This window comes from Theropithecus gelada, chromosome 4 (genome assembly GCF_003255815.1).
Source record: "Theropithecus gelada isolate Dixy chromosome 4, Tgel_1.0, whole genome shotgun sequence".
NCBI classification, from domain to species: domain Eukaryota; kingdom Metazoa; phylum Chordata; class Mammalia; order Primates; family Cercopithecidae; genus Theropithecus; species Theropithecus gelada.
In genome coordinates, this window is record NC_037671.1 from 154,312,095 (window position 1) to 154,333,875 (window position 21,781).

The following is a 21,781-nucleotide window of genomic DNA, read 5'->3' on the forward strand; positions in this document are numbered from 1 at the left end:
AAATGTACTCAGAATTATAACAATCACAGTGCAAAAGGGGCACTAAGGTAATAATCAACAAGCAATAATCCAAAAAATATTTTATTACCTACAACTTGTAAGAGACAATAATAGGCCCAGTGGGAAATATAAAAAAAGTCATGAGTGTGTCCCTGTCATCAAGAATGCTACTATTTAGTGGAGGAGAAAGGACAAACATGTTAAAAAATTAGTAATATCTATTAACTGACAAATGGATAAGCAAAATGTGGTCTATCTGTACCATGGAATGTTATTTGGCTATAAAAAGAAATGAAGTATTGATATATGCTGCAACATAAATAAACCTTGAAAACATTATGCTAAGTAAAAGGAACCTGTCACAAAGAGCCACATATTATATGATTCCATTTATAGCAAATGACCATAATATGCAAACCATAGAGACACAAAGCTGACTAGTGGTCACCTAAGAGTAGGGAGGGAAAGATGGGGAAGGACTGCTAATGGATACAGGCTTTCTTTTGGAAATAATAAAAATGTGCTAAAACTGATTGTGGTGATCATTGCACGACTGTGAATATGCTAAAAAGAACATTGAATTGTGCACTTTTAGTGGGCGAATTGTATGGTATGTGAATTATATCTCAATCATGCTGTTATAAAACGATAAAAGTACATGTCCCTAATAAAATAGAAATTCTTCAAGTAAAAAAAAAAAAAATCCAGAAATAAACGTGAGATAAGTAACTAAATTACCAAACCAGCAATAAGACCTAAAACATCTGAAGGAATTCCTGTTTTCAAGGGGCCGGGGCAGAGACACCCAAGGAGTGGAGCCTTCCAAAGGTTTATGGAGGTGGTAAACCACGGCTGACTCTGCTCAGCAGTCAATGTGGCCAGACAGTACTTCCTCCTTTCCAGGTAAGGCTTCAGAAGGAATTCAGAGGTCAGGAAGGAGAGTCTGGATCAACCACAGAAAGAGGTCTATTCAAATTATTTTAAAAAATAATATTGATAATTCTACTGGATTTTATCTCAGACAGAAAGCGGCCATTGCAGTCTCACTACACATGTCACCTCAAGCTGTTGTCCAGGAAGGACTTCATCCTCCACCTGAAGTCTAAAAAGAGCCTAGAAAAGCACTAGGCTAGGGACATCTTGACCACTAATGAACCACTTAGAGATGGGGAAAACCCAGGACAATGTTACAGTGACGACCAAGTCACAGAAGTGGGACGTGGGTACCCAGCATCACTTTAACCCCCTTGAAGGACAGAGCAGTCCCATTCTCTCTCCTTCCTCCCACAAGTCGGCAGAGGCTGGTCCTGCATGGCACAATGAACAGAGTGATTCCAGTCTCACAAAAGAACACATATTTTGGAGCATGTGGTTGGAATTATTTTCCTTAGCAATTGAAGATGGCAGTACAGATGGTGTTCATTTCTGTATTATATTTTCTAGTGTCAGCAAGGCCTTCATGAGGAAGCATTTAACATGGAAGAGCTGAATATACAATCGCTCAAAAACAGAAGAACTGCAAGTGAAGATGGCTGGCCCACGTTTGCTTGAGAGATGGGGGAGATAAAGCACTTTTCTCATGGGTGGCAGTGTTTCAATCAAAGGCATGCAGTGTAAGCAAGTTACCATTATTCAAATTTCCTTTTGCTAGTTCTCTCTTAATGACTCCATCAGATGACACAATCCACCAATTACCTTGGACTCAAACCATGTGGTTCTGACACTGCCAGAAACTTGCTGGAAAAATGTTGTTTCTAGCACCGAGTAGCAACATCCTCTTGGAGACTGGCAGAAATCCCACAGTTTATATTTTGCTTAGGCTCAGCTCTCTGTTCCATCCCCCTTTTCACTTTTCACTTCCTCTTAACTCCCTTAGTGAGGGTTCTCTAGTTGGGAAGAAAATGTCATAATACTAAATTTCCTTACCATTCATTTTTCTTCAGCTGGAAACCTAGCCCAGTCCTTTAATACTAGTGGATATCCCAAATAGCCACTGGGTAGTAAGCAAGTGCTTAACTTAAGCAAGTGCCTGGAGCAATTTAATGACCCCAAAACTCCTATAAAATGGACTGGACTTGATTCGAAATTGGTCATGCAAAGAGAGTAGCAATCTGCAGCTAGAAGGGCTTTCTGGCAAGAATAAAATGTCTAGAAAAAGCAAAAGAGTGTCTACATGACAGGAAGATACCATGAATATAAACCCTTTCATTCCTTTTTTAAAATAAATAATCATTCAATTTTTGTTATCTTCTATAGTGTGAATAGAATCTCATATTCAGGATGCTTAATGTCAGAATCGTGTACAAAATGCAAATATACCAGGATAGAGAGTGGTTAAAAGCATGTACTTCAAAATCAAACAAATTTGGGGTTACTATCTACAGGATACTGAGCAAGTTACTTAAAATCTGGCAGGGCGCGGTGGCTCCCACCTGTAATCCCAGCGCTTTGGGAGGCTGAGGGAGGCAGATCACCTAAGGTCAGGAGTTCAAGACTAGCCTAGCCAACACAGTGAGACCCCGTCTCTACTAAAAGTACAAAAAATTAGCCGGGCATGGTGGCATGCACCTGCAGTCCCAGCTACTCAGGAGGCTGAGGCCGGAGAACTGCTTGAACCTGGGAGGTGGAGGTTGCACTGAGCCACGATTGTGCCACTGCATGCCAGCCTGGGTGACAGAGAGAGACTCCATTTCCAAAAATAAAAATTAAAAAATAAAATAAAATCTATGAGCCTCAGCCACAGAATGGAAATAATACCTCACTCACAAGACAGCTGTAAGGATTAAGTGAGATAAAGCACGTTAAAGTGGTTGGCACAGTAATTGTTCAGCAATGGTGGCAGCAGCTGGTATTGTTATTATTATTACAATCATTGTTCAAGAGTCTCATTCCGTGTTCATTCTCCTTCCAACCACCTCACTGGGTCTTTTAGGCCAGAGCTACTCAAGCCAGAATGTAAATCAACTTTGACCTCAAGAACACCATCTAGATCAACTGATTTTTTACTTTTTTTCTGGCAGCAAGACTTTTTTGATGAAAGAAAGAAGGATCATTTATATTCTGTGCAAGCTCCTTATGCCCTTACAGATGAGTAAAAGGTAATCCACCAACTGGCTTGTTCGAGTAGCACTGATCTGAGCCACACAGTTCTTTGTTGTTGTTGTTGTTGTTGTTGTTGTTGTTGTTACTGTTGTTGTTTGAGATGGGTTCTCATTTTGTCACCCAGCCTGGAGTGCAGTGGCATGAACACAGCTTACTGCAGCCTCGACCTCCAGGGCTCAAGCGATCCTCTGGCCTCAGCTCCGCAAGTAGCTGGGCCTACAGGCACACGCCACCACACCCAGCTAATTCTTGTGCTTTTTGTAGAGATTAGGTTTTGCTATGTTGCCCAGGCTGGTCTTGAACTCTCCAGTCTCAGCCTCCCAAAGAGCTGGGATAACAGCTGTGAGCCACCACACCCAGCCTCTCAAACTTTTATCATGCCTTCCCTGATACCTCTCTTCATTCATCAGTCCCACAGTCTCTACCAGACCCCGCAGCTTTCATTAATAAGTCAATCGCCTAGACAAATATTTACTCAATCTTTTGTGTGCTGTCGCTGTGCTAAGGCTAGACACCTTAAAGTTTAACCTAAAGCTGCCTCCTTACATATCTTATGTTTATCCTAAAGGGTTTCTCTGTATTTAGTGAACTTTAACCTAACTGAATATGTAAATAGACTGTGTAACTTACTCGTGTCAATCACCAAATTTTGACCAGTCAAAGGTGGCCAACTGTTCAAACCATATTCAAATAAGGCAAACACAAAGCTGTGACCAATCCGGCTGATTCTGCACCTCACTTCCATTTTCTGTAGATCACTTTCCTTTCCCTGTCCATAAATCTTCTTTGACCACACGGTAGCACTGGAGTCTCTCTGAATCTGCTGTGATTCTGGGGGCTGCCCAATTTGCAAATCACTGTTTGCTCAATTAAATTCTGTTAAATTTAATTTGTCTAAGGTCTTTCTTTTAACACCACAAAGGAGAAGTTACTTCATGTCTCAAGGTTCCTACTTTGTAATTCAGCTGCAATTAGCTCCCTCACACTCTACTTATCCATCCCCAAATGAGTCTAGGGACAAATCAAATATTCCTACAAGCATTAATAGATAGGGAAGAATACCCTAATCCTACTTTTCTCTAAGTAACTGTTGGTAGTCACGTTGTCTGAGAAGCTGTCCGCTGTCCCTGTCACCCCTAGTGGAGTTAGAGTCACTTCTAATGCTCCAAGGACACCCTCTTCCCCTAATGCATGGATTATCATGCTGAATTTTAACTAGTTTGGTTTTCTGCCTCATCAGTATAACTTCCAGAAAGGCAGGAAGCAAGTCTCTCTTGTTTGCTGCAAGCATAGAGTTTTGGTGCCTGGCACAGAATAGGTGATCATTACGTTTTTAATCATTTGAATTAAACCAGATTGATCCAATTAATTGTAAGCAATTAGTCCTTTGCCTTAACATCAAAAAAGAAAACCTACTGTTTCTTTCGATTCTCTCTGTTGAGCAAATATGTCTCTGACGTCAGGAATCTGGTACTGTTTGTTTTTCTTCCTCAAGGTCTGGGAGACCGTCTCTACTCGCTTCTGAACTGCTGCTGCCTGGGTCCGGGTCAATGTTGATAAAAACACCATGCTTTCCTGTGGATCTCCAGCAGACTCTCCGAAGAGATTGGACAAACCGGCCTCTTTAAGCCACTCTTCTTCCAATTCTCCCTCTAAGATAGTAGAGAAAAGTGGTACTTAAATCACAAAATATAAGAACCTTTATATTTTTTAAGCTGTTAAAAATTCTTACTAAAACTCTTCTATTGTAACCAAACCACAGTGCTAATAATCATTATCTAAAACTTGGACAACTGCCATACACTCCAGCCACGATATAAAATTTTAGATGGATTCCATATATACTCAATTAAAATTTTTAAATGACTTCACATGTAATTAACCTCTATAACTTCCTTGCAGATTAACCCAGAGGATGATACTATTCCCCTTCCAGAGATGAGCAAAGAATAAAGAGATAACTTACTTCCATCAAGTTACAGAAATAAGTCAATGCTGGGGCTATATATTAAGCCCAGTTTCTTGGCTGAAATTCAGTACTACCTCAGAGTCCAACACTAATTTATGGAAAGCCTTGTTTTCTCTGTTCACTGTAGCTGACAGGAAGTGCAGCAAAGAAGTTAACAGCATCAGAACATTGGGAACTAATCAATTTCAAATTAATTTTTCTAATCTTCCAAGTCAGCACATCAGATTATTTTACAATGTTTTTTAAAAGCACAATATATTCAGCAAAAAAAGCTTATATAGGAAGCTAATCAAACAAGAATCAATTCAAAACACTGAAAGCAGGAAGTAAATATTCATGCAAATATTGTGTAAGATCTAATGAAAGTTATTTAAAAGCAGAAGGATAATTAGAATAGATTCTTTCCAACCATCATGTTTATAGAGGAAAATAAAAGAGGGATGAATTGGGACACAAAAGACCTGGATCTGTACCCCATTTCTGCACCTTGATAGCCAAGTCTCTTTGGACAAGTTACTTAGCCTCTAGTTGACTCTGTTTTCTGATCTGTACACTAAAGCATACCTCTTCCAGCTATGCTATAACCAAAGGTGAGAATGTTATATGGAAGGAGCTTTGAAAAGCCCTGAGACAGACTGAATCACATGGTAGAGCACCTAGTCCTGCCTGTCTTTCTATACTATATAAACTTCTTGATGGCAGAAATCAAGTATTAATAACTGACTTCAAGAGACATAAGCCAGTACTAGGCACTGTGCACACCAGACAACAAAAACAGCTTACTAGCATAAAAAGTCAGCAAGGCCGGGCATGGTGGCTAGGCTTGTAATCCCAGCACTTTTGAGGTGGGTGGATCACTTGAGGTCAGGAGTTGGAGACTGGCCTGGCCAACATGGTAAAACCCGCTCTCTACTAAAAATACAAAAATTAGCTAGGCGTGGTGGTGCACGCCTGTAATCCCAGCTACCAGGGAGGCTGAGGCAAGAGAATCTCTTGAACCTGGGAGGCGGAGGTTGCAATGAACTGAGATTGTGCCACTCCAGCCTGGGTGACAGAGCAAGACTGTCTCAAAACAAAACAAAACAAAACAACAACAAAAAACTAAGTCAGCCACTATTATTTATGCTTTTAAGGTAGTACTCAGTATTGGTGTACAAAACCAAATTGCCAGAAAAAAAGCTGATGTTGTTACACAACAAGGAAAATAAACAAGATTACTATGTAGAGTCACTTTTTCCATTAAAAAGTAGAAGTAAAGCTTAAACAATTTAAAGTCTAAGAAAAGGTGTGGGCATGTAGAAAACATTCCCAATCTTCTTGATGACCACATAGTACATAATAATCAATGAATCTAATTAACGTTGGAGAATTATCAAACAGCTAACGACATACTTCTATGTATCGGGTTTAAACGCCACTTTCTCAAACATATTCTCTCCTTATTCAGCAGACTAGTATGCTACATCCATCTTGAAACAGGGAGAAAGAAAGGGTGAAAGATACTATTAACTATCACAAATAAGCTTGACTTTATTGGTATCATATTTGGGAAACAGTGACAGAAAAATAAACAAGAAGCTAAAGAATGAGTTAACTGTAGTGTTCTTCTAGGTCTGAGAAATTAAATTAAGAAAAATCCCCTGGCCGGGCGCGGTGGCTCAAGCCTGTAATCCTAGCACTTTGGGAGGCCGAGACGGGCGGATCACGAGGTCGGGAGATCGAGACCATCCTGGCTAATACGGTGAAACCCCGTCTCTACTAAAAAATACAAAAAACTAGCCGGGCGAGGTGGCGAGCGCCTGTAGTCCCCGCTACTCAGGAGGCTGAGCCAGGAGAATGGCCTAAAACCCGGGAGGCGGAGCTTGCAGTGAGCAGAGATCCGGCCACTGCACTCCAGCCTGGGTGACAGAGCGAGACTCCGTCTCAAAAAAAAAAAAAAAAAAAAAAAAAGAAAAATCCCCAAGTCTTCTTTTTAAATAAGTATTGGTAGATTTTTCAAGCAATGTTGTAGCCAAGGAGAAAAATCTTATTTATATAGATTTTGCTACTTAATTAGATCCTAAGTAATTTAGTTAAGAAGTCATTGTGTTGAGAAGGAAGTCTCTATTCGTGGATCACAAAGCTCTGATTGGGGCTCTCACATTTTGGCATTTATATATCAACTTACATAAACATACTGCCAAATGTATAGATGGCACAAGGCATAGAAAGAAAGCTAATATAACAGACAAGAGAAACGGACATGACAAACTTGGCAACTGCTTGAATTTCAGAGATTAAAAGAAATGGTACAAAAAAACTTTTAAGTAAAGTTTTACATGTTTCTCCCAGAATATCAAGTATTACAGCAGACAATGGGAACTATGGCTGGAAAGTGACTCTACAGAAATTATGCACCAAATACAACAAAGAAGTAAATATGGAAGCTAAAAACGGTAATGCCACCATCTACTGCCCAACTCTGTATTTTTAGATTAGTTGGCTAAACATGAGCCATTGCATCCAATCTGGAGAACTATACTTCGAATGACAAAATAGCCAGGACCACAGCAGGTCTTTGAAAACCACCCACAAAGATTGGTTTATGTGAATTTTCTTTCTAGAAACATCCTGGCTAGGAACAAGATAAATATTCTCAAATATATGAAAGGCTATCATGTAAAAATAGAAGAGCTCTGTTCCATTTGTCCCAAAGGCATAACTAAAGCAAGAGAGTCAAAGTTAGAGGACAGCAGACTGTGAATCAATAAAACAAAGATCAAAGAAACTCAAGCTGACTGACCACTGGAAAAACAGTATTACTGCAAAGCAGTGCTCTTTCTATCACCATCTGCACTCACTAGAGACCAAATGACAATGTGGCTACTATATTACAGAAGAAATTTAAAGAGAGATTAGATAGTTTCAAAGATGAAGTCTAACTCTAAAAAGCTATGATACAGTGAGCTTAGCCAACAACATTCCAGCCATATCTATGACTACGCTAACTTACTTATGCCACTTGTATCTGGCAGTTGCATCCATAAATCTGCCTCAAACAAGTAATTTTCAAGTTGAAAGGCAGTATCTTTTTTCGGTGGTCCTAGCTTTAATTTTTTTTTTTTTTTTTTTTTTTTTTTTTGTTCTCTTCCTTTCTATGCATTCATTTCCTATAAATACAAATACAAACAATAAAAGCTTTATTTAGTTAGTTATTACCATCAGGTTCTTTGACGACAACCACCTCTTGATCTTCTTGTCTGTTTTCACTAGATTTCTTGATGTTTTCTAGTTCTATCCAATAGTCTTCCATAGACAGTTCATCCAAAGAATCCTGGGAAATTGATCGATCAAATGGGGGCTTCTCCATAACTCTGGTGGTGGTGCTTTCCTGGTTCATAGTGTACTGGCCATATCTGCGACTACAAATTCAAAAGAACACATGGTTTATTTTAGTACAAAAGGAAGCAGTATAATTTCTAAAGTATCACAGCAATATGCTGGAGAATTTGTTAACTCCTTAAGTTCTCCTTAATAAAACCAAAGGAATATATATTTTGAAACTGTTTACTCTGGAGTGCTACTGATTATAATATGCTTGTAGAATAAACAGTTGCATGCTCCACAGAAAAGTATTGTGAAGTACAAAGAGCAACATGGTAAATTATTTTTCCATTTACATTAAATGAAGACTCATTTTTCAAATATATTTTTTAGCGACAAGGTCTTGCTCTGTTGCCAAGGTTCGAGTGCACCAGTGTGACCATCGTTCACTCTAATTCCAAACTACTGGGCTCAAATGATCCTCCTACCTTAGTCTCCTGAGTAGCTACTACTACAGGTATATACCATATTGCCCAGCTATTTTTTTTTCTTTTGGTAGACATGGGGTCTTGCTGTGTTGCCCAGGTTGGTCTGAAACTCCTGGCCTCAAGTGATCCTCAACTGATCCTCGCACCTCAACCTCCCAAAGCACTGAGATTAAAGGCATGAGCCACCACACCCAGGCATAAGAGTCATTTAAACCTGAAAGTTAGTTTTTAAAAAGCAACATGTTAAATCTTAATTACAGACTATTAATTGGGAATGAATTTTATACAATTTTTGTGTTTATCATTTATATTCATAAACAAAACTTAGTCAACTGTTATATAGTAAATATCTTCAACCGATGAAGCATTTGAATTTCCATTTTATTTTTGAAATCAAAATATAAATAAGATGATTTGTTTGCTGTTATAATCTACTGTAGAAAGCAATTTCTAATCTTTATTTATAAATGGACCCATGATTTATATGTATTAAAAATTCCAAAATGTGGTAAAAACTCATTTATTAGCAACTCTGAATAGCTTGGAATTACCTCAAACATTTCTCTCTCTGATATTATCTATGAAGAATAAATTGAATAAATAAGAGCATTTGTATAACTTCAAGTAAACGGTATTTTTTGTTATAATTCACATCTCACCTACCTCTAAAATTGAATTAAAGGAGCTTGTAAGACCTAGATTTAATAAGTTTTTGTTTTATTATTTACAGAGAAAACCATGCCTGATTCCTTAAAAGAAGAAATTTTTCAGCTTTGATGCCTTTCCTTTATTTACAGTTGATATGGTTTTGCTATGTCCCCACCCAAATCTCATCTTGAATTGTAGTAACCATAAGCCCCACATGTCCTGGGGGGACCCAACAGGAGGTAATTTAATCATGGGGACAGTTACCTTCATGCTGTTCTGGTGATAGTGAGTGAGCTGTCATGAGATCTGATGGTTTCATAAGGGGCTTTTCCCCTTTTTGCTTGTTACTTCTCCTTGTTGCCATCATATGAAGAAGGGTGTGTTTGCTTCCCTTTCTGCCATGATTTAAGTTTCCTGAGGCTTCCCCAGCCATGCTGAACTGTGAGTCAATTAAACCTCTTTCCTTTACAAATTACCCAGTCTCAGGTATGTCTTTATTAGCAGCATGAGAATGGACTAACACAACAATAAATTTTTTTAAAGAATACAATTTGAGTGAGGACAATCGTTGAATAACTGTTTTGCTATTTTAATTTTCAGATTACTTCTCTCAAGAAGGACTTCCAGGAAGTAATTCTTCGTTTGCCAGATTGGTTTTACTTACTGTACATACTGAAAATAATTTTAAAATTACAATAAAATTCTTTAATAGTGTGTGAACATTCACATTTAAACTAGCCTTTCCCAAAATTGTTTAAAATAGTAGGATTTTAATAGTACGTAAGGGAGAGGGTCACTAAACTCTGGGCAAATCTATCCAGCAGCTTAATTCCAACTGGTTTGTTAGAAAAAGTCAAGGAACTTAATTGCCTATTGCTGCAAATAAATGCAGTATAACTGAGCACTTAGCTTTAATATGCTGATACGCCAGTTTTATTCCTTTAAAGATGAGTCTTCCTGCCTTGATTACAAACTTTATTAATGCTGGTTGCATGCATGAATAAACAATCACTATAATCTCTCCCCAGTAGTAACCTTGGGTGGTGATGGGTGGGAATTAGGACAGGGGCCAACAAGCCTAAGTCTAGACATGTTTGTGAATCTCTTTCCTTAAGTCTCCATTGTTCATTGTTTGCCTTCTTCATCCCTTAATTCAAGGGGTACTTCCTCCCTCCCTGGCCTCAATCGTCCTGTTTACATCTCTGTGTTCCACCTGGGTCCCCATATCCGGCCCCAATGGTCATTACATAGCCAGTATTTTTCTTTTAGAGTTTTCACTCCTGATTCTTAAATTAACATGTAAATGAGAAAGTCATCCCTCTCTTAAAAATAAAAAATATATATTTTTAAATTTCTGGTTCATCAGCTCAACTTATCTATATTGTTCATATTCCTTACTTCTGCCTTACCAGGATAGCTAATGTTAATTTACAGATGCCTGCCAGATTCATTTTTCATATTGCATGTCAAATATACAGATGCTTTATCCTTTTGTTTTCTCTCTCATAGTGTGAAATTGACCACCTTACTTCTGTCTCCTTCAACTCTTACCCCCCTGTGAGACCACAATAAGTACTGTAAACTGTGTGAAGTATAATGACTAACGCCAAATAATTTGGTTTATCTGCTCATGGGAAAAAGGTGCAGTTGAACTAGAAGTACATTAAGCCTTTCAGTCCTGAAGGAATGTGTTTATTCTGGCAAGAATTTTCCAGTAAATTTCCATTAAGATAGCATGTGCAGAAAAATGCAAGGTCATTGAGTAACACCATTGTTACATAAATACACCATCTATATCAAGCCTTGCTTTCAAAACATGCATAAAGCAAAAATTGAATAGCTTAGTGCTGATGAATTGACTCAATATTTTGACTTTAATAAGATTCAGAAGCTGAATAGCTTTGTGATAACCTAAAAATACTGAGTCATGGAAAGGAGGAATTTTCTTTTTCTTTCTTCCATATTTTTTTGATCACTGGTAAATACTGCAAGAACACATTTTCATTTTTAAATAAGAGGGGATGAGGAGTGGGAAGGACGCAGCCATTCAGTAATAGACTACCCTCCTTGGTCAACCTGCCATGTATTTTTTAATTTGTCTAAAAATGTAAGTGAACATTCTTTCAGTTTACATCAATGAACATGTTGTGTTACTTCTTTTCTTTGTAGCATATATTCTACTTTTGTACTTCAGACAGGCAGTGACTAAAAGCCTGGACCCTCTTAAAACCATTCTGCTAAGAGGCCAGTTAACTGGTTTCCTCTTTTCTGTTTTTAGGAGTATGTTATATGATACCATGTTCATTCTGCAAATGAGGTTCAAAAACATAAAGCAACATCTGCTAGATGTAATGAAGTACAGAGCAGAAATATTTTATATTTCCAAAAGATCCAAGCTGACACATGGTGTTGAAATCAAAGAAACACGCAGTTTATACCACAGGCAACTACCAGTGACCCCTACCTGACTTTCTAGCAAGCAATTATTCCAAGTTCCTTCCTCCTCCCTCTCCCTCCAGAATTCTGTGTGCTAATCATGCCATGGATATGCTTCAGAAGCTCCCACATTTCTCACCTTTTCCAACTATAATGACAGAACTAGACACTGTCCTCTAAAGGAAGTTGCCAGCATTGCTCTATAAAGAATTGCTTCCTAGCTTGCTGTACAAGTCACGCTCTTTCCAATACACCAGAGTATAATCATTTTGCTTTTTTACCATGGACACTCACATCACAAGCAAATATTCACTTTACAGACCCTGATGGGCCTTCCCGGAATCTTCTTTTCCCTCTTGCTAGCATGCTCTGTTTACAAAAATGAGGGCTTTGTTTTGTTGTATTTTCCCCAGGTATATGCTATCCCATTTTCTGGTGATACATTTTCCACCTAATCAGTGAATTTCAAAGGCAATGATATCGTTCAGGGTATCAGTTATAATGCCTGTTATTTATTTTGTCATAGCGAATATTAAACTGGTCTGACATTTTTTCTTTACAAAGAGGTGGAGGTTGCCATTGATTATACTGAGGTCAGCTAGAAGATTGATGATTTATTCTGCTATCAATGCAGTCAGCTCAGTCAGCAAAATGAAATGGAAACATATGGAACTAGGAGTCTAAGTACCAAATGATTCCAGCTCTACTTAACTGCAATCTTTGGGTAAATCACTCAATTTCTCTACTCCTCACTTTTCCTATCTAAAAAATGGGAAGAATAACAGTAGCCTTGCTTGCTTTGTTTGTTGTGAAAATTCTTACTGAAGTGCCTCATAGGTAACCATGAAAAACGTTCCCTAGGTAAACTTGTGCTAACTGCATAGAACTGCCCCTCACACTGTTTAATAAGATCCAGAGGAATCACAGTCCTCTAGAACATTCTCAAGCTTTTTGGTCTCAGGACTCCTTTACACACTTAAGATTGTTCTAAGACCCTCAAAGAGCTTTTGCTTATGTAGGCGATATCTATTGATATTTATAATACTAAACACTGAAACAAAAAAATTTAAATACTATTCATTTAAGAATAAACATCTTCACAGAGATAACATTTAAAAGGCCATTTTTCAAATAAAAATAGTGAGATGAGTAGCTCTGTTTTATATTTTTGAAACTGCCTTTAATGTCAAGCTTAACAGAAGACATCTGGATTCTTACATCTGCTTCTGCGTTCAATCTTTTACAATATTACAGTTCGCGTCGTCTCTGGGAAACTCCACTGTATTCTCATGAGAGAATGAGTGTGAAAGAGGCAAATAACATCTTAGCGTTATTATGAAAACAGTTTTACTCTGCTACACACCTGAAAGGGTCTGGAGAGCCTCTGGTGTTCCCAGACCACACTTTGAAAACCACTGTTTTAAGAATTCTCAGAAACAACACCTAATGGGTCTGAAAATGCACATTTCAATTCTGTGGGCAAAACTCCAGAAAGCCCTCTGAGAGAAACAGACTTGCTTTCCTAGTGACTGGACCTATTTCTTTGTTTTTGTTTAGTTCTGTATCTTTTCACACAAACTGGGACTTATTCCAATATATCCATATTTAATTTATACTATAATGACAAAGAATAAAAACGTCATTTAAAAAAAAACCCCTCCCTTACCAATATTGTTAATCTTTTGCTGGTGTCCATGATGAGTAAGGGGCAGAAGTTCTCTCTGGGTGTCCCCTTTTGGCGTATATTTGAAAAATGTGCCTTAATGTGCCTTTGTCATCCCTACCCTCTAGCTAAAAACTCCCTCAGGGCAGATTTATTTGTAAGTAGGATGTTTCTTCTGAGCTCATATATTTAACTATCTGGTCCAATTTCTACCTTGTGTTCCCTACCCTGTTAAAAGTCCTGCTGTGATGCTTTATACCCAGTCTGTCTCCTGATTCTGACCCTTCGAGGCATTTTTGTGGCCCAAAGTCAGCTTTCTTGAAATCCTCTGATCCTAGCACCTGTTTTGTTTTGTTTTCTTACAAGATCCTTTCTAAAAAGGATATACTTTCTTTCATCTTCCCTATTCTACTTTTATTTCCATGCAGGACAAGAAGTGATTGAGTTGGGATATACATACAGTGTAAGACAAAAGCATAAAGTTTATTTTTGTTTCGGCTTTGTTCTGTTTTAACGTGTAGAAAAAGAAAAGGCGGGGGGTGGGGGTTCTTACTCAGATCATGACTTATAAACCATAATGACTAAGAATATTTTAGAAAAAGCCATATGTATTGAAGTGTAAACATTAGAATACTATTGCACCTCAGAGATTTAAACCTATCCCATCATTTTCTAGATGAGGTAATGAGGCCTGAAGGTTAAATATTCCCCAATTTTACCCAGCAAAGGGGTGACAGAACCGAGATTAATGCCCTCATTTCTTCTTCAGTGGTCACTTTAATATGTCAAACAGACTAAAAAGGGTAGGATTTACTTTGTTTTCCCCAGATGCATCAATCTTTCTGAGTTTGTATTGCGTATAGCCAAGGCAAAAGTAATCTTGTTGACAGTCTATAATTTGCACTTTTAAATGACCATTACACTTATCAAGAAAAAAATACATTTAAAAATCAAACCATATATTTTTAAAAGGGATGAGAATTATTTTCCAATGCACTTTTTCTTTTTAATTTTTCAATTTTTTTTTGTTTTCTGAGATGGGGTTTTGCTGTGTCTCCCAGGCCAAAGTGCAGTAGCACAATCATAGCTCGCTACAGCCTGGAGCTCCTGGGCTCAAGCAATCCTCCCAACTTCGCCTCCCTGAGTAGGTGGGACTATAGGCACACACCACTTCACCGGGCTAACTTTTTCTAGAGACAGAGTCTCCTTGTATTGCCAAGGCTGGTTTGGAACTCCTGGCCTCAGGCAATCCTCCTGTCTCAGCCTCCCAAAGTGTTGGGATTACAGGTGTAAGCCACTGTCCCTGTTCAATGCCCTTTCTAAAATATGGTTTGTGGCCAGGCACAGTGGCTCACACTTGTAATCCCACCACTTTGGAAGGCTGAAGTGGGAAGAGTGCTTGAGCCCAGAAGTTCAAGACCAGCCTGGGCAACTAGTAAGACACCTATCTCTATTTAAAAAAAAAAAAGTGTCATGCTGGGCATAACTTCAAATATAATCTGTTTTTTAAAAAACTTTGTTTTGTAAATTTTGAAATTTTAAAATGTAATACTGTTTCTTTACATTATCTCTACGTTGGAAAAAAAAAGCATGTTTCTCATGTGTAGATTTCTCTCTCTCGTTTCAGCAGTGATATTAAAGAACTACTGTAATCACTACCATGGTGAGATGGCAAAGCTATTAATATTGTGTAAAGGCCCTGTCCATCAAAATATGCTGAATTTGTATGACTATGAAGAGCTTCAGCCTATGAATGACCCAAGTCATTTTTACCCCTTCGAAGAGAATGCCTACTGTTGTTTAGCTGAAAGCAGTGATTATTAGAAGTGGCTCTGACATCCAGGAAGAAAGAACACTGATAATGCCTGAAGGCAGTAAGAAGTTGATTAGAAAGCAATACCACATCACTCACCCACACACATACCCATGCAACCATCAGAACCCAGAGAAAGAATCTAATCTCTTCTATCTGACTCAATTGCTATAGTCTCAAGGATGTACTGAACTTCACATAAACTTACTTATTTTCCTCTTTGCATATCTTACCCTTTTCATTTTGGGAAAAAAATAAAATTTACTTAGTTCTTTCAGCTTTCCTTTTCTTTAAAAATAAAAGTTGCAGCCCGGTGCGGTGACTCATGCCTATAATCCCAACACTTTGGGGAGTCCGAGGCGGGCGAATCATGAGGTCAGGAGATCGAGACCAGCCTGGCCAACATGGTGAAACCTCATCTCTACTAAAAATACAAAAATTAGCTGGGCATAGTGGCACACGCCTGTAGTCCCAGCTACTCTGGAGGCTGAGGCAGGAGAATCGCTGGAACCCAGGAGGCAGAGCTTGCAGTGAGCCAAGATCATGCCACTGCACTCTAGCCAGGGGACAGAGCAAGACTCTGTCTCAAAAAAAAAAAAAAAAAAAAAAAAAAAAAGTCACTTAACATCTTGTATAGTGCTTTATAGTTTTTCAGTGTTCATCCACTTTTGGGTTTGTTTTTTGCTCCTCACTTTTGACAGGCAGAAAAGACAAAAAAAAAAAAAAAAACCCTCAGCAAAACAATAAGCAAATGACCTGATTATCCTGTTTATGTCACATTACCTAAGCAAAACTGAGAAAAGAAGCCCATTAATGACACTGTTAAGAGCTAGCTTTGAGGCCGGGCGCGGTGGCTCAAGCCTGTAATCCTAGCACTTTGGGAGGCTGAGGTGGGCGGATCACGAGGTCAGGAGATCGAGACCATCCTGGCTAACACAGTGAAACCCCGTCTCTACTAAAAAATACAAAAAACTAGCCGGGCAAGGTGACGGGCGCCTGTAGTCCCAGCTACTCGGGAGGCTGAGGCAGGAGAATGGCGGGAACCCGGGGGACGGAGCTTGCAGTGAGCCGAGATCCGGCCACTGCACTCCAGCCTGCGCGACAGAGCGAGACTCAGTCCCAAAAAAAAAAAAAAAAAAAAAAAAAGAGCTAGCTTTGAAAACTTAGCTTTATCACTTTTAGAGAAATACATGGCACAACCAATTCATAGGTGCTGGGTTTTTTGTTTTGTTATTTATCGTTGCGACTTTCACTCTACTTTTTCTTTTTCTTTTTTTTTTTTTTTTTTTGAGACGGAGTTCTGCCGTTGTTGTTCAGGCTGGAGTGCAATGGCGCGATCTCGGCTCACCGCAACCTCCACCTCCCGGGTTCAAGTGATGCTACTCCCTCAGTCTCCCAAGTAGCTGGGATTACACACATGTGCCACCACGCCTGGCCTTTTTTTTTTTTTTTTTTTGTATTTTTAGTAGAGACAGGGTTTCTCCATGCTGGTCAGGCTGGTCTCAAACTCCCGACCTCAGGTGATTCGCCCACCTCGGCCTCCCAAAGTGCTGAGATTACAGGCGTGAGTCACGGAGCCTGGCCTCCCTCTACTTCTTGACATCACTAAAAGAATAGGGATATAGTAACCACCGCCAGGTCTGGTAGAAAGAAGGGAGGGAAGGCCTAGAAAGAAAGGAATATGGGAAAGGCAGCAGGCAGCCCAGGCAGGTTGCAAAAAATCACTTCCTTTTTAGATACAGACACAAGGAACATATAAAGGGAAAATGGTAGGCCACCACTGGCCAGGCATAGGTGTCTTGCTTTAGAGCTCTGGTTCTAGGTAGAAGTGAAATCCTCTTTGTTCCTGAGCTTGCCAAATCTCTCAGGAAGCAGTTTTTCCTCCTCAATCGGAGGTACAACTCAACAAGTAGCCAAATGGGAACCTGGGACCTTAATGTCAAAATCACCTTCCACGACAAGGATGAAGGTATCTGTAGTGGGGCTCTGACATAAAAATCTCAGGATCTTGCAACATGGGTTCAAAGCATATCCACTTCATTCAATTATCCATCACCATGACTTGCATCCACCTGATACCCTGGACCTGCTGTTCTTTCTCCAAGACCCTCTATCTTTTTCTTGTTCTGGCCAGCTGTAGAGCCACCTGGAAATAAAACACCAGTAGCTACCTCGCCACTCGGAGCACAGGCTCTCCAGTTTGATCTGTTTTCCAGCTGTCATTACTCAATTTCATATCTCAGTACCTTTTTCTGTGGGATTGGAATCACCTTGCTTCTGTAGCCTCCCCACATCCCTTACCACATCCTGCACTTTGATGATCTGCTCATGAGTGTCCCCACCATTAAATTATGTGTTTCTTGGGGGCAAGAATCCACGTTTTTCTTTTTTTTTTCATTTTAGTATCCCTGGGTTCAAGCAAACTGCCATAGCAGATGTTGGTGAGCTGTTCAATTATTAAAGTACTGCTGCCTCTGAAATAATTTCTAAGGCATTTCTTATTTAATTGCACAAAACTACAAAAAATAAGAGAGAGGGATGAAAACTGGATAGTAAAGAAATTAGTCATCAGAAAACTCTAAAATGAATTAAGGTAAATGTCCCACGTCTCCATGATGCTACTTGTGGATGTTTAGTCTAAAAGTAGGTTTCTTAAAGGAAACAGAAGCATCCAAAAGGAAGGGCTGGTTGCATATGAGACTGTAACTAATATTAAATTATAAACAAGTTTCGGCTCAGAGTTTTTTTAAGCACACATTCCATAATTCCATTCTTCACCTTAATCTTTAAAATAAATAAATATTTACTGAATGCACTACTCTCTGGTTGGGTGCCTTATCACAGATGTTGCTTTAACCAAGCTCTTCAAACCTTTAGTGTGAGGTAGATGACAAAAGACACCAGCACCAGTTATGGGTGGAATTTTCCAGTTCCTCACTGAACTAGTGGCCCAGACAACTCTTTCCAGCATAGGCCTCCAGGTCATGGCCTTTACTTCAAGATTGTCCCTAACACTCTTCAGGCCCTGCAGTGGTTCACCATTCCTTCTTCAGTAAGAATTTCACCTCCTCTTGGGCCATTTCTGCCACTGTTATCCACTCATTCTCAAGTCATCCCCTGCTCAATCACTTCCTGAGATTTAGACCAATAATTTGAGGTGACATCTATAGTCCCTTGCTCTGGCCTAAGTGCTACTTATTCCCCGCCAGCTTCGCATGTTGAAATCCTAACTCTCAAGGAGATGCGATTAGAAAATGGAGCCCTTAGGGAGGGGATTCGTGCTCTTATAAAGGAGGCCCCAGATGGCAGCCTCGCCTCTTCCACAGTGTGAAGGACATGGTGAGAAGGTGCCATCCGTGAGAAAGCCAGCCCTTCCAGACACCTAATCCACCAGCCCTTTGATCTTGAACTTTCCAGTTTGTGAAACTGCAAGAAATACATTTCTGTTGTTTATAGGCCACCTAGCTTATGGTATTTTGTTACAACAGCACAAACAGACTGAGACACCCTTCCTGGCATCCCTGCCCCTCCCCTGGTCTGTTTCTCAAGTTCTCCAGGGTTTGCCTGAAGCCCCCTCACTGTCCATTATTAAAGTTGTTCCTTCCCAAGATGGAGCCCAGCTTCCTCTGCACGACTGTCTAGTACTCAGTTCTTGTTTCACAGCAACCATATAGCTTTAGAGGTGGTGATCAGCATCTAAATTTTTTGTCAACCTTTATCCATTCATTTTTATTGCTCTTGGCAAATCAAATTTTTCACCTTTTCAGTTTCAAAGCTGTGCTCCTGTTTTCTTTCTGAGAAATCTATCAAGTTCCCAAGACATTTTCATGGATAAAATGAAGAAAGATTCACTAATGAAGATTAAAGGTTTTTCCACCTCCCCTCATATTCTTCAACTGGTCACTCAAAATTCCCCCATCGTAATTTCTATTAGTTCAGAATCTCATCACTACAGTTTGCCAAATACACCTTAAACATGTAATAATACAGATAAATTTACGCCAGGATGCAAACTCCCTCACATATAAGACTTAATATGCTTCAAGATCTGGGATCCAAGAAGAGTATTTAAATATCAGCCAGGAATTTCATTCTGGCTGCTGACTGACTACAGATTTATAAATTGTAATATTCTGACATCCCTGCAGTTCATAAAAAGTTTCTATTGATTCTTAATACCTGTCATGATATAAGCACTAACAAAATACTTGTTGACATAATACAAAATTACAAACAATGTTTTGAAATTTAATGTTAGAATAGTACTGAATATAATCATGGTTTTCCTTATTTCCTATAGCAAATATATTGCCCTCCAGCAGGACTTTTATATAACTTTCCATGCTAATAAAAACATCAACACAAGGCAATGGTGAATTTAAAAAAAATTTTTTTGATAATAACAAAAGCTACATAACAGCATATTATGAAAGAGACATGGGCATTATCATTAAACTCTTCTTGGTTCTTTGTGATTATCCACTGCAATAAGGTAGAGAAATCTCATATCTCAGTGGGAGTAGGCGAGTATGAAACCAACCTTCCCCCAGCTAGCAAAGGAAAAAACATAGACAAACACTGGATGAAAATACTGAAAGTGAAAGGAGATTTGTGTTTATGTTAGAAAACATAAATGGAGAGGATATTTATAAAGTAATGTTGGTGAATAGTAATAGAACAATTAAAAGCAGCAGCACTTCTGTGGTAAATACCTAGATTGAAAAAAGAAAACCGCTTCCCTTATGCTATAACTGTAATTTTACGGGTAGCTCAAAATGAACTTCAAACATTACAATGCTCCACTGGTAAGTATGGAAGGCCAGGAAGTGTTTTTATATGCAAGGTGCTAAAAGTCAGCTCTACTAGGGGGACAGAGAGGATGGAGAAATAACTTCCAGCCAAGCAAATAATTTAGCCAAGCTTAGAAACAATTCATTTGTATTTTCTACTAAATGTGTTCAGCAGTCAGTAACAAAGTAGAATATGTGAATACTACTACAAAACAATCTTTTTAAGTGAGATTATCTAAGACCACTTTTTTCTTCGCATATTTGAAACGCTGAGCCCAAGACAGATGTGAATGCAAGCAGCCTAAAAGATACATGAAATATAAAACAAGAACTAAAGACAATTTCCATATGCAAAATGCTACTTGTGGGTAACCCACAACATTTGAAGGAAAAAAAAATCCAACTGACCAGCCTGGGCAACATAGTGAGACACTGTCTCTACAAAACATAAAACAATTAGCCAGGCACAGTGGCATGTGACTGTAGTCCCAGCTACTCAGGAGGCTGAGGTGGGAGGATCCCTTGAGCCCAGAAGTTCAAGGCTACAGTGAGCTATGATCATATCACGGCCCTTCAGCCTGGGTGATAGAGTGAGACCCTGTCTGGAAACACACACACACACACACACACACACACACACACACACACCTCACAAAAACAGGCATTTTCAGTAAAAGCCACTGAGCTTTGTTTAGAGGATAGGAACAGGGCTCATAGGGCAGTGAAGCCTAACATGAATATGAGGGATGGACAAAGGTTTTACAAGAAGGGATTGTGGAAACCTGAGAAAGGTGAAGGGAGGAGAGGTAGATGACAGAGAAAAACACTTTTAATAAGGAAGCACAGTTAATGCTATTCTTGTGCAATGCCACATCATCTAGCACAATATGGGCATACTGAGCTCCAGCAAATGCCACCCGCAGACACATCAAATTCTAGGCGGATTAAACCCCACAAGCTGGAAGTTTATTACCCTGTCCTAGCTTAATTTCTGTCCTGATCCTTAAGAAACATCTCTCCCTTCCAACCCTTAGTCTCAGTCTCATTACCAGGCTTACACTAGCCTACTGCTTACCTGTTTTTCACATGGGGCAGCAAAATTCCCACTTAACCAAAAGCAATATGGCATCAGGTTCCAAAATGTCATTCCCTGTGGGGATCTGAAACAGCTGAAGACGAACATAAGTAGTTCATGGCCTCAAGAGTTGCCCCGCTACCTACAGCCAAGGCTATCTTGGCACTCTATAGAAATCTGACTCTGTATCAGTGTCCCATTCAAGGACTTCCACCTCTAGTCTTCCATTTCCATCCCTCTGGTTCTTCTCTGCTTTTGCCATTGCTATACACCTGGATCCTCCTCTCTGCCCAGTTCCTATAAAGAAATGATCCAAGTTGACTGATTTCTACTTCTCCCCAAAATGCTGTCTGCTACATCACTTTCCTGAGCCCTGAATTCTGCACTAATCAAGGCTTCCAGCACCTCAACTGAACCTCAGCAGAGGTCTGAGCTACCCATGCCCCTGCTTGTCAGGAAAGAGAGGTGGAAGAAAGAACTGTTGTGTCAGAAAT

General features: G+C 39.3%; 1 protein-coding gene across 2 annotated transcripts in view; it reads right to left on the bottom strand.

The window, feature by feature from the left end:
• Nucleotides 1–21,781, bottom strand: part of ARHGAP18 (Rho GTPase activating protein 18) — a 139,495-nt gene that overhangs the window by 59,680 nt on the left and 58,034 nt on the right. For both annotated transcript variants that reach the window (XM_025383579.1, XM_025383580.1), the window contains exons 2-3: nucleotides 8,270–8,472; nucleotides 4,519–4,754 (exon numbers count right to left, since the gene is read on the bottom strand). In XM_025383579.1, coding sequence (XP_025239364.1) covers nucleotides 4,519–4,754; nucleotides 8,270–8,472 — 439 coding nt within the window. The remainder of the gene's footprint in view (nucleotides 1–4,518; nucleotides 4,755–8,269; nucleotides 8,473–21,781) is intronic.